Consider the following 17,558-nt stretch of genomic DNA (forward strand, 5'->3'; position numbering starts at 1 on the left):
GTCCAAAACAAACGGCTGATAAATCTGCATCACCAAATCGGCATCAGAATAAACGTCAGGTTCTGAAATTTAACACGTGTCAGTAATAATCTGCTCTCTACACTATTTACACTATATTTTAAATCCTCATTCCATCTAAATGATGCATCTGAAGTAAACATTTCTCATAAAAAATAGATGTTGACTGTACATGGCAATAAGGAGCGAAAATGTGGGTCAAGTGAACATTACATATTGATTACATCAGTAACGGCTGCTTCATTCTGTACAGTCAGCAGACATGGTATTACTATGGTGCACATGTTGCAGACTGACATGATGTTTTTGGGATTATATTTGGAGGCAAACTGCACCACTGATGGTGTAATGAACAGAGAATCCAATAATCCCAATAATCTACTCTGATCTGAGGACGCAGACAGATGGACACATTGTGTGTTTTATTATTATAAGGAGATATTGTCATACACCTACATTCATATATTGAACTCTTTAATAAAACAGTTTAACTTGTTGTAAATCTGCAACAGTCATCACATTCTCGACATAACAAATAATAATAATAATAATAATAATAATCACATGTTGGAGGTGCTGGAGGTTAGCCTCTGCATGCACGCTGTCAGCTGTTCAGTGTGAACTGTAATGTTTGTGGTGTTTGTGTCCGCAGGCGGCCGAGTGAAGACGTGGAAGAGACGCTGGTTCATCCTGACCGACAACTGCCTCTACTATTTTGAATACACCACGGTAAGTAGACAGACCTGTGGTTTCTTCTGCTGGACAGACTAATATTCATCTCTCTGCACATTATTAATAGAAAAGTGGTTCTTGAAGGTTCTGTGTGTGCGGTTAAGACCATTAATACAGCAGCCAAACACTGTTGTCTCTGTAAATGTAACAGTGGAGTAATGAATGAAGTATAAGATGTAGTCTGAGCTTCTCTGTGGTTTGTTGTGGTAGACGGTCTGGTGAGCTAAGTGTGAAACTGCTAACGGCTCTATAAATACTGTAGAATATAAAGAGTGGCAGGGTTATAAGAACTGTGGAAACAAAAAAATAAAGGACACAATTGTAATCACACACACACACACACACACACACACACACACACACACACACACACACACATTCACATACACAGACTCAGGGTTAAAGACAGAGGTCTTTGCTCTCTAACAGCTGCAGCCCTTTGACCTAAATGAACCTCATTCCAGCAATTAACATGTGGCATCATGGGAAACACATCTGGCCCTGCTAAGCTACAGCCCTCACGCCTGTCACCCCAACATCCTCCCCAAACACACACAAGCATAAGTACGCTGCAGCCGGGGTACACACACACACACACACACACACACACACACACACACACACACACACACACACACACACACACACACAGATACACATCCAGCTGTCCTGGTGTGCCCCCCCCCCCGCTGTGCTCCCTCATTAGGAGGAAGATGACAGGCAGGACCCCAGGCTGTTCCTCAAGCCCCCCCCCCTCCTCACATCTGGCCCCGCAGACACAAAGGATGGGGGAAGGAGGGGTTGTCTCTCCGGTCTTCTGTCCCTTACGTGACCATGATGAAAACTTACACATGTCCTTTTATCACCTCCTTCATCTGTACTGTGACGCTGTCAGACTCTGTAACATAGAGAAAGTCAAACACTGAGCTCTGCTGTGCTGCAGATTAACCCTTTAAAACCTGCAGTGACATCACTTCACTGAGCAAATTGGTGCGATTTCTTTCAGAAACATGGGACAAAAAGGCAATGAGCAACTTGGTAAGAAATGCTACACAAATTGTAAGAAATTAGTAGATTAGGAAAATTATTTTCAAAAAGATAGGGAAAATGTGTAGGGGAAAAAATGAAAGAAGAATAAAAACAATATTTATAATTATCATAATTACATATTTAAATTTCATTACATAATTATTAAATTTCTAAACATATTTTCTGGGGGGGGGTTGCTTTCTTTTACTTGTTTGTTTTTTTAAAACTAATTTTCAGGTATTTATCTATACTTTTTAATACTTTATTGCACATTTTGGGGTCATTTCTTCTTTAATTGCTCATATTTTTGAAAGAAATCACACCACTTTGCCCAGGCTTCAAAGGGTCAAAGCTGCTGCATTATTTAACTGTCCACACATCCTGATCTCATCAAGACCGCCACATGGTTGCTCCTCTTGAACACGGCAGCTCTGCAGCCACCGCTGAACAGTGTGAGGCAGCGGCTGCTGCCGGCTGCAGCCTCGTTGCCCTACACCAGACCAGTTTCACAAACTGTTGTTCCTGTCAGTCACTGAGACACAGAAACGTGAAAAACAGGGTCCAGGTTGAAAAACACTGAAGTTCAGAGCCATGCAGACACTGAGTGAGTGAGTGACGCGTTGATGACGAGTGTGTCTCCGTGTTTCAGGACAAAGAGCCTCGTGGGATCATTCCTCTGGAGAACCTCAGTATCAGAGAGGTGGACGAACCCAGGAAGCCTGTAAGACAGATAACGTCTCCGTCTCTTTGACCGTGCCCTCGTTTCTTTACATTCATGCACAGACACAAAAAAACAACTCTGTTTCCTCACTAGAACTGCTTCGAGCTGTACAACCCCAACCACAAAGGTCAGGTGATCAAGGCCTGCAAGACGGAGGCAGACGGCCGCGTCGTCGAGGGCAACCACGTGGTTTACAGGATATCAGCGCCGACGCCGGAGGAGAAGGAGGAGTGGATCAAATCCATCAAGTAAGAGATGCCGAGTGTTAGTGAGGATCCATTTACACCGAGAGGGCACTCAGATAAAAGAGGGCTGCTGCTAACCCCTGTGGGACGAAATCATGTCTGACCTTCACACACACACACACACACACACACACACACACACACACACACACACACACACACACACACACACACACACACACACACACACACACACACACACACATCACTGCACCCTAAGACAGGGATACTTGCTTTGTTCGCCAAGAGCCAGTCACAGAAGCCCTATGCATATTTTTGAGATTTCTCAGACATTTCTCAGATTTTTGGACATTTTTTAGGATTTTTAAGACATTTCAAGAATTTTAAAACGTTTTCAGGGTTTTAGGACTTTTTTTTATGGATTTGGGGAAGTTTCTAACATTTTAGGTCCTTTCTAGCATTTCAGGATGTCTCTAGATTTTCAGGACACTTCTAGATTTGATGCACATCTCAAGGAATTTAGGACATTAGGGGTTTAGCTAGGACTTTTATCAGGGGCTGAGGGGGATCGTCCACATCCTCCACAGGTACTTTTTTTTTTTTTTAATAAACAAGCACAATTTTGATGCTGTTTTATGCACTCTGACACATTATGTATACTAAAAGTACAAAACAAACCTCTGTGTGAATTACTTTTTTATTATGAATTAGAAAATGATTAGAGGGCCACCCAGCACCCTATCAGGATCCACATTTGGCCTGCAGTCCATAAGCATAGAGTGTCGCCGCCCTAAGATGTGTCTATGCAGCTCTTCTACCAGATTGGTCGACATGCTGCCGTGTTAAGCAGGAAGCAGAGATAGAGGAGCTGCAGAAGGTCATTGATCAGCCGGTTAATATCCACTCAGCTGCAGCTTCACCCACAAATCTGATCAATATCAGCACCAATCACGTTACACAGAGATTCTATACGCTTATGAGATTAAAAAACACTCAGCATCGACATGTCTGTGTTTGTTCATTAAATCACAGAGAGGGCTCTTTTACTCAGGGCTCAGTTACTGAAAATTGCACGTCTAGTTAGACGTCTCACACTCCTGCAGCAGACCTCACTCAGAGCTTTTAGCGTGAACCGGGCGTGTTTTAGTTCGGTTTCACATCATTATGTCTCTTCCACTCACTGCTGGAATACGAAGATCACACATTGGACTCTGCAGGACGGAGCCGCCTCAAACACTGTGACCTGACTCAGCTGCTGAGGAGGCAGGCTGTCCCGAGGTCAGCAGTGAGTCCGTGCTGTGTCCACACTGTCCCACCTGACTCATCTGTTCTACACACACACACACACACACACACACACACACACACACACACACACACGTATATGTGTAAATCTCAGCATGTTGTGCTGCTGGGAAGGCAGCAGGTTACTCAGTGTTATTCATGATTGCAGTTAGGCCACACTTTGAGGCTTTGATTCTCCTACAGGAAGTATGGAGCCACTTTAAAGGGTCAGTTCACCCCAAATTAAAACAGATGTCTGTCTTCTTTCTAATATCAAAATCATGACCCGGTTACTCAAGATAAATCACACAATCATGGAGGAACTAGTTTCTTTCTACCAAACCGCAACTGCCAATCATATGACTGCACAGAGGGAAGTGTGCACCAATTCCTGGATGAGAGATGGCAACAGTAATATTCTAACAGTGGGATACTGCTCGCTCACATGAGCTAGCTAACATTACAGCTCAGCTGGGGACGACGCCATTAATGTTTACATCTCTCGCTTTAACGAGCCTCTCGTTCCTTCATGAGCGTAAAAGGATGCAGCAATGCATTGCAAAAACAACGGAAAATTCAAACTCACCAGAGGTTGAATCAAGAACAGAAATCATCTGGCCTCAGCGTGATGCTGGCTCAGTCCTTCTGGTCCTTCACCCACACTGGTCTCATTGGTTTCACTGGTTTCACTCGTGCCTTCAGTCGGTCGAGGTATCACCATAAAAAAACAGTCACGTGTAGTTTTTCTTCTGCGGCAGGCTGCCCAGCTCCAAACTCTCTCCTCTAAACCTCCAAACCAAACAAAATCAAAACCTTCCTCAAACAATTCCCTCCTCCTTCGAGGCCACGCCCCCTTCACCTGTGTGGAACCACACACCTGGGGTATGTTGAAGTTGAGTATCCCTGCCCTAGAAGATTTATCTGACTATGAAACTCTCTTACAATAACACACAGGATGACACTAGTTGACATATTTTATTTTTTCATCACTTGGTGCATTTTGTTGTTAAGGCGGTCTGTCAGTTCACTGAGAAATAATCAGTGACTGTGTTTTTCTTCTTTCTCTAGTAACAGATCTGACTGGTAATAAAAGAAAACAAATCAGTCCTGTATGTGGGACTGAAATATTTGATTGTTGATTCTTCATGTGGTCTCTCCGCAGAGCGAGCATCAGCAGGGATCCTTTCTACGACATGCTGGCCACCAGAAAGCGGAGGATAGCCAATAAGAAATGATGACTGTCCACCTTCAACCACACACCTGCAGCACCACCACAACCGTGACCAGCAGAGTCCTCCTGTGTGTTTTTGTGTGTGTGTGTGTGTGTGTGTGTGTGTGTGTGTGTGTGTGTGTTAGTGTGTGTGTGTGTGAGTTTCATGAGATGGGGTTCCCGTTGGTTTGAGGAGCAGCAGACAGCCAGCTGGGAGTTTATCAGACCTGAAGATGGTCTGCACCTCAGAATCAGCTCTGGAGGCTGAAGGTCTCAGACTCAGAACAGTGATGAAGACAGACAGATGGAGGACTGCAGCCATGAGGAGGATCAGAGGAAGTGAGGACATCGTCCTCTGCTGGACGCACGAGGAATTACATCCAAGGAGGGAAACTTGTCTTTGTTTGACGAGGACCGACTCACCCGCTGTCTGCCAATAAACTCCCAGGAAACATCTGATGATCTTCACCTTGCATGTCCTTCGAACACTGCCAACACAATGTTTTTTATCCTCCTGAGATGACAGGAAGCCTCAAACTAAAGAATCAGCTGGTCTGATTGTTTCTGACTGTTTTCTGTTTATGCAAACACAACAATTTATTCCACAAACTCATTGACTTCATCCACAGCCCCTTATTTCCTCTCTGAGAAAATCAGAGCAGGTTGAGAAATAAATAGACATATATCAAGTTCTAAAAAGCTACAAATATCCCATATTAATTGTCATTTTGTATTGAAGATCAGCTGTGATCCTGTTTGTTTCTGTTGTATTTATTTTCTGAATTTGTTAAACAAAAGAGGCAGCCCCCCAGTTTTACATGATGCATGTATAGGATATGTTGTACATAATGTTTTTTTCTTCTTTGTTGTGTTTCTGTAAATCCTGATCACCTTTCAGTTCAACGGCTGACAGTTTACAGCAGAGGAGGAGGGCGTTTGTGCAGTGAAACCTCCTCACACTGTTATTATTACTGAGGATACATTATGATATTTGGGAGACATGAGTATAGGAAATCAGCGGGTTAAAAACACCAATGAAAAATAAGGTGAAACTAAAGAGAAACTGGAATTTTCACAAGTCCAGTCATGTGAATCTGAGGAAGGATTTTCCAAACTGAAATCGAGACCACATGCAGCCTCATCTGTTGTTAGTAGATGTTTGGATTTTTTAAAATATGGCTCCATCTCAGTTTGGGAAAACTGCTCCTGAACACTTTGACAAAGACTTTTGAATAAAATGGCGTGCTAATCAGAGAACAGTTTGTGTTTGTGTGCATAGGAATTCAGTGAAAACGTACCAGCTCTTTGGTTATTTCAGACACTGAATCAATCATCAGCTGAGAATTGTGTGTGTGTATTTAACTTAAGTTGAATATACATCATTAATGTAACTGGAGAAGAAAGTTTGGATACAATCAGTCTCTTCCTGCTTTATGATACAGAGACAGACGGAGCTTTTCATTCACTTCACTGCAGCTTGTTAACAAAGAGCAAGAACAGATTACGATTTGTGACATGAACGAATGTATTTTAAGGCGTTTACCTTTTACAATGTAGAAATTCTGACATGCTAAACTAAAAACGGTAAAACAGCAGTTTCTCAACTTCTGTCTAAAAATCAAACAAAAACCATACTCCTCCTTCCCACCGTGTGTCCGGAGAATATGGTTAAATTAACATGAAATCTTTTTCTAAAAACCAAACACCTATTGTAACCCTGATACAGGATCTTTACGTATAAAAGTAACTGATAGTACAGTTCAACTTAAATTCACAGTATTTTTATGACGCTAGAAGACACAAACTGTATTTTCATTAAAAAGCAAACACAAATGGTCCACAGCCGTGATGACAGAGTCTCAGTTTTTTAAAAAGAAACAGAATATGAGAGAGATAGAGAGAAAGAGAAAGAGAAAGAGAGAGATAGAGAGAGTGAGGCATGATGGATCCGTGAAAAAGTTTAAAAACGACAGAGTGAATCTTCGGCTTCAGAGCAAAAACATGGAAACTAAGAAAGAAAAGAAAGAAGCTGGGAAATGTCCTCAAGTCTGTCCAGGGTTCATGTGGAGGTATCAGTCAAGTGTTTGTCCCAGTGCTCCCAGTGGGACCACAGAAGAAGAAACTCACTGTAATGACATCTTATTAAACGACGTGATGATGCCGCCTCACTCTTCTTCTTTCCCTTTAGGTTCATTATTTGAAGCAGGTTTCAGGTCCTGAGTTCCACTGAGCAGCAGCTGAGATGTTTAAGCTCCAGGCTTTGTTTGTTTGTTTGTGTTCATACAAGTATATATATTAAGATTTTTCATCATAAACAGGAGACAGTTTGTTTATTTTTTTTTAACCATAATTAGGAGAATTAGGGCAAATAAAAAAGGTTTCGGAACATTTAAAACACTTTAGTTGTGGTAAAAATACGCTAATATATTCCCGAGGAAGAAGCACCACATCAGAAATGTCATTCCTCTGCTGTTGTTGAGTCGTGTGTAAATGTGTCTGCGGAGAAGAATTCCTCCGTGCGCTCATCTGTCCGCAGAGCCGAGAGTTCCTCCTGTGATCATCATCACTCTCAGTCAGTGTTAGAAGCCGCTGTACGCTGTTGTTGGTTTGGCTGTAACCGTTTCCTGTAAAACAGGATCCGCTCTGCAGCAGCGTCTGTTTTTAATGTGAGGAACCCGTCATACCTATGTGTCCGTTCAGATGGCGGTGAGCTGAACCGTTAGTGGCTAATGTGTGGTTGGAGGAGAGTTGATGGTAACTGCTGCCGTCAGTGTAGTCTGTGCGCCGCCGTTTCTCTGGTGAATAACCGTCGTCCTTGGTGTCGTAGTAACGGCGCTTGCGGCTCTCCCTCTCCTCGCTGCTCCTGTTCTTGTGGCTCCGTGTGGCTCCGGGGCTGTGCTGCTCCACCTCGCTGTCCCGCTGCCTCCTCTTCTTCTTCTTCTTCTTTTTTGTTTCAGCGGCTCTGTCTGAATCCATTTCAGAGCTGCAGAGGGAAAAAGACAAACTGTTATTTTTCTCAATCCATGACTTGACACAAACTGACTGAGGAGTCAGCCCTCGCTATCAGCCAAAGACAAATCATGCAGAGCTACAGCTCATCATCATTTAAGTATAGAGAATATTTTTAAAAGTCACAGCTTCACAGGGCACCAAGATGTCTTCATTTCTCTGCGAAAACCCAAAAATCAGCCCCTCCAGGACACTGCTATGAAATCAGAAATTTCAGGCCGCAACAATCCCAAAAAAAGCCCACAAAATCCTGAAGGGACTGAATATACTGACTTCACTGCAAAATGAAAAAGATCCTAACATTTGAGGGGCTTAAAAAAATAATATAACTAACATTAATGATCAAAATAGTTGAGTAGTTGAGTAGTAGTTGAGTTGAGTAGATATTGTTTCTGTGGCTTGAACAATTGATTCATTGACTTATTGCTCCAGCTCTAAAATAATAAAAACAGCAGACAGTGCAATTGATGTTGATATTACACTTGCTGGCAAAGATTAATATCCAAAACAATATTTACACATTTTAAGAAAAGTCAAAGATAGCGTGACTCACCCACTATCGCGGTGTCTGTCTTTATCCTTTGACTTTTTCTTTTTTTTGCTCTTCTTGTGTTTTTTGAAGCGGCGGGCCTCGGAGCTGTCCTCCCTCTCCTCGTTCCTCCTGTGGTTCTGGTCCTCTCTGTTAGGAGCTGATTCAGACGTGGAGAGACGAGGCCGAGGGGACGAGTCCTTTGACTTTAAGGAGATCTCTGTCTCTGCAGCAGGTGAGGACAGGTGATAGTCCCTGTCCTTGTTCCTCTTGTGGTTCTGATCTGATTCCGACGTAGAGAGACTAGGCCGAGGGGAAGAACCCTTGGACTTTGAGAAGGTCTCTATCTCAGCAGCAGGTGAGGACAGGTGATAGTCCCTGTCCTTGTTCTTCTTGTGGTTCTGATCCTCCCTGTTTGGAGCTGATTCAGATGTGGAAAGACGAGGCCGAGGGGACGAGCCCTTTGATTTTGAGGAGGTCTCTGTGGCAGGTGAGGATGTATTATAGTCCCTGCCGCTGCTCCTGTCCTTCATCACCCGGGAGTCTCTGCTGTCTTGCTGCCACCTCCCCCGACTCTGAGGCTCTGTGCAGTACGTATATCCGTATCCCCTCCGCTCGCGGCCCGAGTCCTCCCTGGACCGGTGGCGCTGGTGAAAGTGGTTGGAGCACCTGTCCCGGTCCCTCTCCCTGGGGTGTGGGGGGACCCGGTCCCAGCGCCGCTCGGAGTCCCAGTCTCTGTAGGAGCGGTCTCGAGGAGGCAGACGATCCCTGTAGGAGCGGTGGTAGTAATCTCTGTAGTCCCGTGTGTAGCGATAACGATCTCCATCACTGTCTCTCTCCCGACTCCTGTCCCTGTAGTGTCTGTCCCTGTCTCTGCTCCAGTCAGAGTACTGTCTGTCTCTGTCCCTATTCCGGGACGTTTGTCCTTCAGTGCCTCTGGAGCTGGGCTTGAACTGGTGCTTCTCCTTAGCCTCTGAGCGTCCTTCAGTCCCAGCTGACGGCTCAGCGGTCAGTGGAGGATCCTTAGCTTCACCTCTGCTGATCCTGTGAGGAGCTGCCGAGGCCTCGGTGGTGCTTTGGGAGCCGTCTGATGGAGTGGATAAGGCCGCATGGCTGCCATGCTGGGCAGAGGAGGAAGCAGATTCTCTGGATGAGACAGAATGGTTGGTGTTTGTAGCAGCAGCTGGAGGTGGAGAGCTCAGAGCAGAGGATGCTGGCTGCAGAGGTTCACACACTGTTTTAGCCCTTGTGTCAGGAGTGGAGAGGATCTGGCTCTCATTGGCTGCAGGTTGGACGCTCTGAGAACAACTGGCCTGCGACGAGGACGAACCATGAGCCTCTCTGCTGGAAAAACAGAATATACAAACACATAAATATTAACTCTGTGTCACACCTCAGGGATGCAATGACAAAATGTAAGAAAACTTATGAGAATGCCGATTTTGTGCTTATCTCACCTCGTGTTACTGTGGTCAGCGTCAAGCCCGTTAGCATTAGCAGCAGCGGCCGCAGAGGATATAGCGCTGTGGTTACTGTCGGAAATCTGTGGAGCAGAGACAAGACATAATGATGAAGTTATCAATATATTATAATTAACTGATAAATGCTTACTTTTCTACATTTAAATATGCTGTGGCACTATGAATAGTATTGTATCATGCCAATAAAGCCATATCAATTGAAAAAAATTAATTATGAAGAGATAGCAAAAACACAAAGTACATGATCTACTTTATCGAGGGTGCTGTGTCCATTCACTCTGTGGTGTCCATAGTGGTGCCCGTTCTGACTGGCTTTAGAGACGCCGTTGGTCGGTCCATTTAGTCCGTTCCCGTTGTGATGAGGCCCCGACTCTCCATTGGTGGTTTTCGTCTGAGAATTATCAAAGACGTCTCCCGTTTTGTTGTTTCCATTCAGATGAGATTTAGTTAAGCAACCATTATCCAGAGTTCCACAGTTCTCCTGATCCGACTCCTCTGAGGACTCCTGGCCGTACGGCACCAAGAATGACGCTCCATTTCCTCCTGTGTGGTGAGCCCCGTTACCGCAGGATGTGCCGTTAACGTGGTTCAGCTGACGCGGAACAAAGCGAACGTCTGAGGTAGACTGAGAGGAGGACAGTGAGCTAGAGGAGGAGCTGGCAGAGGACGGCTGGCTGTAAGAGGACGAGGAGGAGGACGAGGGGCGGCTCTGTTTGCCCTGTCCGATGAAGAATGAAAGTTTCTGGCGCTTGTCGTGGTCTGGGATCATGGTGGGGCGGCTGATGGAGTGGGAGATGGAGGATGATGAGGAGCCCAGGCCGTGGCTCGGTTTTCCCCCAACACTGCTGCTGGTGCTGGGCTTGGAGTTACTGGGATAGTCCCTCAGAGATCCATTCCCATTAACATGGAGAGAGCTCTGAGAAAGACACAAAGAGGACACAAAGAGGACATGTGTTAAATGCGGCTGTGATCAGTGTTTAGATATTGTTGATGATGCTGTTAAGATGTTAGTGTGCAGTACCTTGGTCATGTGTGGAGGCAGCTGGGGGCCAATGAAACCAATGTTGTTGTGGTGGATGGTGGTGTTGATGCGTGGAATCACCAACGGCCGTGGAGACGACTGACCGGGGACGCCCGGATTATTATGGCTCAAGTGGCTGTAGTCCCCGGCTTTCTTCATGTCACTGGACCTGGTGACACAAACCAAATGGATGTTAGCAAAAGAAGACATTTAACATGACCAGTGTTTGTATAAAAGACTTTACTCACTTGATGTAGAAGAGGACGTAGGCCTGCTGGTTGAGGACAGACCTGATGTCACTGAGAGACACAGAGGAATCATTCATCTGATACCACTGACCATTGCTCGCCTGTCAAACACAACAGAACAGTTTTTATAAAAGCTGTCAGCATTAGCGTTAAGCATGATGAGATTACGCTCCATACATATTTGGTTTCATTTGTACTAGACAAAGCTTTTTTTTTCTATTTAAGAGCTTAGGTTGTTGTACAAACTCTGCATGAAGCTGTTTAAGTAAGAAACATATGTCCACATGCACGTGGCCAAAGCAGCACCCTGACAGATCAGAGCTATGGTCCAAAGCAGAGCCAGTACCTTAATATAGCAGAAGTAGTGTCCAGCATGGCAGCTGAATCCAGAGTGGACCAGCACAGCGTACAGCCCATAGACCTGAGGCTCCCCCTGGGACTGAGACATAAAGGGCCGCAGATCCAGGTACTCTGGATATTTCACATCCTGAGGACCAGAACAGCAGCTGATTAATATCAACACACATGACATTTTAGGTGCTGTTCTGTAGCTATAGTTCTGTCCACACATATGATGGTACCTTTGTGATTTTGCCTCCACTGAAGTTTGCAAAGCGTTTGAGAGAGAGGGTGAGCACGTTGGCGCTGCGATGAATGGTGAACCTCTTTGAGGCTGTCACCATTTTTTTGCACCTGAGAAAAATAAATGTAGTGTTTGTAAGCTGGCAAACACAGATCAATAAACTAACAACGATAAGACATTTTATCTCCCAAAACAAACTGACTTGGTGCATTTGTAGGCGTTTTCTCCATCCAGCTGCTCTGGCTTGACAAACTGCTCAAGAGCCTTGGAGACACTGGGAGCCGTCTACATGGACAGAAACATGTTCTTATTTAGATCTGTGCAAAGATCTAACTTTATACATCCAGACCTAAAAGTGACAGAAGTTTTTCTGATTACCTTGATTTCCAGAGTGATATCCAGAAAAGGGTCAAATGTGTCAGAAACTGCTTTGCAGTTTAAACATTTCACTAAAAAGGAAAAATCAGCGTTTACTTATGCATCTGGTAGAAATGTAAAACAACAACAACATGACCTCATGTAGACGAAAGACAGTCAACAGTTGTAACATACCTCTGGATCTCAGGTACCCGCCAAACACTTGATGGATAAAAGTTGTTGCCTGCGTTTGCCTGTCCAATCTGTCACAGAGAGGAAACAACCAATTAAAGCAATGACATCATTGACTGATTGCCTCATTAATCCAACATGCAAATAAATATTTTTTGGCTGCACTGAGACAGAGATAAAAAGTCTCTTTACAGTATTTTACAGGATCGAGTCACAACATATTGCAGCTGAGAGAGCAGGAGTGAGAGAGGGAGGAATTAGAGCACAAGGAATTAGTTGAGAGGCCACCTGTTGCTACAAAACAAGAATGGACTCTGGATATCTTAAAATCACTTTTCAAGAGTTCCCTGAAAACCACAGGATATCTATAAAACATGCATGTTGGCTGCGCCGGTGTACAGAACCTACTCAGCTCTGCACTGATTTCATATATTTCAGCAGAAAGACTGATACTTCAACAGCTTTTATGCAAGATTTTGACTGGAGGTCCTCTTCAGAATGCCCAACGAAAGAGCACATAACAGAACCCATAGAATACAGTGATACCTTTGATACTATATGGTAAGTCTGCATGATTATGGCCAAAATCATAAATTGTTTTAAACAAAACTGAGATCATGATTTTTTCTCACATTATTTATTGTTTTTAAGGACAAAATATTTTTTATTATACTTTCAAATTTAAATGCGCAGAGCACTGCTTTCACTTCATGTTGTGCTACATTCCAACAACCATGTTCATTTACTTGTGGGAAGCCAGAATCATGATGGTGATTAAAATCTGATTATTGTGCAGGGCTAAACTGATATTGAATAACTGATAATCCTATGCTGTGTGAAACATACTTGGTTCCAGGTAAGCAGGACTTTTGCATAGCATCCACTGTGTACCGCAGGAACTCGTGGGCATCCTCTTGGCTTCCATAGCGGAAGTGCTTTGCAATCCCTGTGATGGGAAAAATTAAACAAGAAACAGTTAAATACATAAGAACATAATAAGTGATATCACATTTACACAGAGATATAAAGTTAAAACAATTACAAACTCCCATCACTAGATTTCCCTCCAAAAGTACAAAGGTAAACAGTCACACAGCGCCTCCTGTCGTTCATTGCAGCCAAACAGTTTGTCACCACAACTACTTACTTTTGAGCTCATTGAGCACACCGATGGGCTTAATGACATTCCCAGAGTTTGCAAAAACCTGAATGATGTGGTTTTGCATGGTGCACATCATACAGAAGCCTGGCTCGTGACCTGATCCAGGGATAGATGATAACAAAACACTGATGAGTAAGACATGAATCAGATGTGATGACTGAACAATTATACAAGAACCACCATGATACACTGACGTACATGTTTTGGAGTGCTCCCGTGTCAGCATGTAGTTGGTGAATGGAGGGGTGTAGGTGAGACACTGCAGGGCTGAGTTGAGAAAGCAGGTGTTCCCCATGTTCTGCAGACCTGCACCAATGCGGTGGACCTGGGTCCACTTCAGGTTGAGCCGTTCCGGAGGGAAAAGGACTTTCTGCGGCGAGTCAATGCCATCACCACTGCTTATCACTGTTCACACACAGATCAGATTCATTTAAATTAACCAGGGGTCTGTGTATGTGCTACACTGCCTCTGTAAGTACATAATGGCACAGTTATAGTTATCAACGTAAAGACTCATGTGATCCAGATTGGTAAACAAGCTGTAGGAGAAAGATAAGACAGAGTTTCACTTTTGTTTCTGCTGCTCTTTCTATCTAAACACTGATGGCATCACAGACTTGTGGGATTGATCATGCTCTCTCTTCAGAATGGGCTCTGTTATATAACTGGATGAATTAAAGGAGTGGAAGCAGCAACACAACACCCACAGAACCAGTTGTGTCACACTCTCATACACTAACAGGAGCATTAAATGTGCTGCTTGACAACACAGGTCAAGCAACTCTTCAACATGTCTACAGTGTTTAAGGCTCTAGTTCCTTCCCTGCACACAGCTGATCACTCCTACCTTGCTCCTTGGGCCGGTCCACGGAGGAGGGCGTGCTGTTGTAGACCGCCGCTCCAGGCGTCGGGCCCAGGCAACCTCCTGCAGCCTTCAGTCTGGGAGAGTCACTGGGCATACTGGGACCCATGGTCCAGCTGCTGGAACAGCTGCCGTCCATCCCCACGTCTCCGCTGGTGAAGGGAGATCGCTTACACCCGACTGACTCGTGGTCAGACTTCTCTGAAGATCTGTCAACTATGGTCATTGTTCATTGCTGTGTGACAGAAACACAGAGCAACATAACTTTATATGAGCTGCTGAAAATACAGATTGATGTTTGTGTTTTTGTATTTTTTCATATGTATAGATAAATGTGTGTCTTGCATGTCATTACAGTGACAGTACTCAAATACAACATTTCCAACACTTCTTTGAGTGTTCCAAGTTAGTAACATGCTTGTAAATTATACAAGTCTTTCTGTTCTCACAGATTATATCAGCCGCAACTAATTACAGATAACATCACAGGGCAGTATTTCATATTTATATTTATCCTTGTATATCTGCATGCTTTGTATCTACACACCTCTAACTTTGTACTGCAACTAGTGCACAGCAGTTTCCCTAAGTATAAATAGATAAAAGTTAGGGGTTGTTCAGTTACTTATTTCATTTTGATTATAAGCACTAAATGCCAGATTATCTCTATTCATTGCAAACAATCACTCTGCAGTCAGATACATTGTAATAATAAGCCAATTTCTAATGCAGAACTATCACACTCATTCAGGCAAAAATGTAACAGTAGATTGATGACTTGTTGTAGTAACTTTAACCTGTAATTGAAAAATCCAAAAAACAAGAAAGATTTATGGCTGTTCACTCTAAACAGATTATGTGACAAAGAAACCAAACTCAGTGGCAGCAGTATGAAAAAGCTATGAAATCTCTGGTTGTATTTTATTTTTTCACAGCACTGAATATATGACAAGTACACAAAAGTTCACAACAGCTGGATGTTGAAGAAAAGTTTCTAATCAACTAATCAATTAACAAAATAACAGCCAGAACTGTACATGGACACGCTGTTTCCCTAAAAAGCAAAAAATTACTGGCAGGACATTAAGTATAAAATGCTGACATGGTGACACATAAGTGACACATTACTCTACATACTGTGTTCCTATAGCTTCATGCATGACATACTGTGTTGAGGTTTGGGGGAAAAACATAACGTACACCAATTTTTATGCAACATAAGAGAGTTATAAGAATAGTCAGTCGATCAAACTATTATGATAACAGGTGAAGTAGTTGACTTTAAAACTACAAATATAATTTACAAAGCCAAAATAAATTTGCTTCTGAACTGCAGAGGCTGTTTGAAATCGGAGACTGTGAATTTTGGGGAATAAATTAGGGGCAAGGACAACATTCACATTAAATGATGTATATCTGTCAGAGAGGTAAACATGACATAAAACCCTAAACTGTGTAGTAAAAAAATGTTTTTTAGTAAATTTTATTTTTTTAAAAATAAAATTTGTATACAATATGGTGGTAGACTAATATAAATCTGGGGTATGCGTTTTAATTTGTAAGACGTTTTTTTGAATTTTATTTTTGTTTCTTGTTTCTTTCTTTCACTTTCACTTTGTAATAAATTAGTTACTTTTGTAATAAATGAATTACTCACGAGAATATGTTCTGTAAAAAGGCTTCCGCCTGAAACCATTTTGGCCTACATTGTTTAGTTCTTCCTTTTGATCACTTATGTTATCTATTGTTTATTATGTGCATTCTTCTTGAAAATTTGTTAAAATGAACCGAAAAAAATAGCACAAACATACAAACAAACAAACGTGTGTCTCCGTATTAAAGTCACTTATTGACCGTTATTGGTTGGAGTAAATGTCCCAGTTGTCAGAAGCACGTTAGACCGGCGGCTGTTCCCTCCCACCTGCCCCAGCAGACAGTGGGGCTCCTGACGGGCTGCTGTCGGGCTCAAGTCGGCTAACAAGCGGTTGTTAGGCCTCTAACACGCAGCGTCGGTAAACCTCTCTAAAACACCGATTAAAGCGGCATTTACTGACTCCGGGTGAAATCAGACCCGGTTAAAAGCTCACCTCTCAAGCCGGAGTCTGGAACAAACTGTCCGGAGAAAACCTACCGACACACGGACAAACGGACTCCATGGAAACAGAGAACCGAACACAGCTAGCTACCGACGGAGCTAATCTGGCTAACTTGGCTAACAGCGCGTGCGGCTGTGCTCGTGCGGCAGTGTTGATGCTAGCGCTGCTAGCTACCGTTAGCTCTGCTCGGTGGCGGCTGGCTGACATAGCGGAGAGAACCGTTTACTTTATATTATAACCGTCACTGGGCAGCTTACTGTCTCCTCTTCGATATTAATGTGTTTAACGGTTAACGGGGGGTCTGTTAGCGGAGAAAGGAGGGGCTGGACACCGGCGACAGTGTGCTCACTGGCGCTGCTCCCTCCGACATGACACCGGACCGGTGAACGGCTCCTACACAGACCCTCCGCGGCTCAGCTCCACTGGAATACCACAGCTGCCCCGTTAAAGACCCACTGGACCGTAAAAGCACCGACACACTCACCTGGAACCCGTTATGAAACCGTAAACAGCGGTTGTAAATCCATCCCGTATTTCCAGCGGGTGTCCGGCGGTGAACAATGACGTAGCTAATTGCCCCACGGGTACATCCGGGTACCTGCGATGAAACGAAGGCTCTGATTGGTTGGTCCGACCGTTTCTCTGAGAGAAACGTGTGTCGGGAAGATCCGTCGCATGGACGCTCCTCTGACCTCTGTGTACACAATGTACCGTCAACAAACAGAATTGTTATAATAAATCTGTCATTATTATAAATCTATAATGTTATTATACATAAATAGAATAAGTTATTACACTGTGATCACACAAAGTGTTGT

At 43.7% G+C, this 17,558-nt stretch overlaps 2 protein-coding genes across 7 annotated transcripts in view; one reads left to right on the plus strand and one right to left on the minus strand.

Annotated features, from left to right (window-relative positions):
• Positions 1–6,472, plus strand: part of cyth3a (cytohesin 3a) — a 31,781-nt gene extending 25,309 nt beyond the window's left edge. The window contains exons 10-14 of one of the 2 annotated variants that reach the window (XR_015775004.1): positions 671–747; positions 2,429–2,500; positions 2,594–2,748; positions 5,153–5,307; positions 5,346–6,472. Coding sequence is in view for 1 of the 2 variants with exons in the window: in XM_042508262.2 (XP_042364196.1) it covers positions 671–747; positions 2,429–2,500; positions 2,594–2,748; positions 5,153–5,225 (377 nt within the window). In the remaining variant the exon portion in view is untranslated. Of the gene's footprint in view, positions 1–670; positions 748–2,428; positions 2,501–2,593; positions 2,749–5,152 lie in introns of both variants that reach the window. The other variant, XM_042508262.2, reaches the window with a different exon arrangement.
• A 132-nt stretch (positions 6,473–6,604) lies between these two features.
• On the minus strand, positions 6,605–17,446 carry usp42 (ubiquitin specific peptidase 42). Of its 5 annotated transcripts, none has more exons than XM_088070126.1 (16): positions 17,225–17,446; positions 14,630–14,879; positions 13,981–14,187; positions 13,768–13,878; positions 13,467–13,566; positions 12,624–12,691; positions 12,450–12,520; positions 12,274–12,356; positions 12,070–12,181; positions 11,835–11,975; positions 11,489–11,589; positions 11,241–11,409; positions 10,470–11,135; positions 10,196–10,281; positions 8,763–10,079; positions 6,605–8,183 (listed from the first exon to the last, which is right to left on the minus strand). In XM_088070126.1, exons 2-16 carry the CDS (start codon positions 14,868–14,870, stop codon positions 7,862–7,864), a joined length of 3,795 nt encoding a protein of 1,264 aa, XP_087926252.1. In that variant the 5' UTR covers positions 14,871–14,879; positions 17,225–17,446; the 3' UTR covers positions 6,605–7,861. The 5 variants fall into 5 exon arrangements, with proteins under 5 accessions (XP_087926252.1, XP_042364194.2, XP_042364195.2 ...); XM_042508260.2 differs by having other exon boundaries at positions 10,461–11,135; XM_042508261.2 differs by having other exon boundaries at positions 8,763–10,082; positions 17,225–17,445.
• Between the last annotated feature and the right edge of the window lie 112 nt (positions 17,447–17,558).

Source organism: Plectropomus leopardus, chromosome 19 (genome assembly GCF_026936395.1).
Source record: "Plectropomus leopardus strain MGB_pleo_1.0 chromosome 19, ASM2693639v1, whole genome shotgun sequence".
In the NCBI taxonomy this organism is placed as follows: Eukaryota; Metazoa; Chordata; class Actinopteri; order Perciformes; family Serranidae; genus Plectropomus; species Plectropomus leopardus.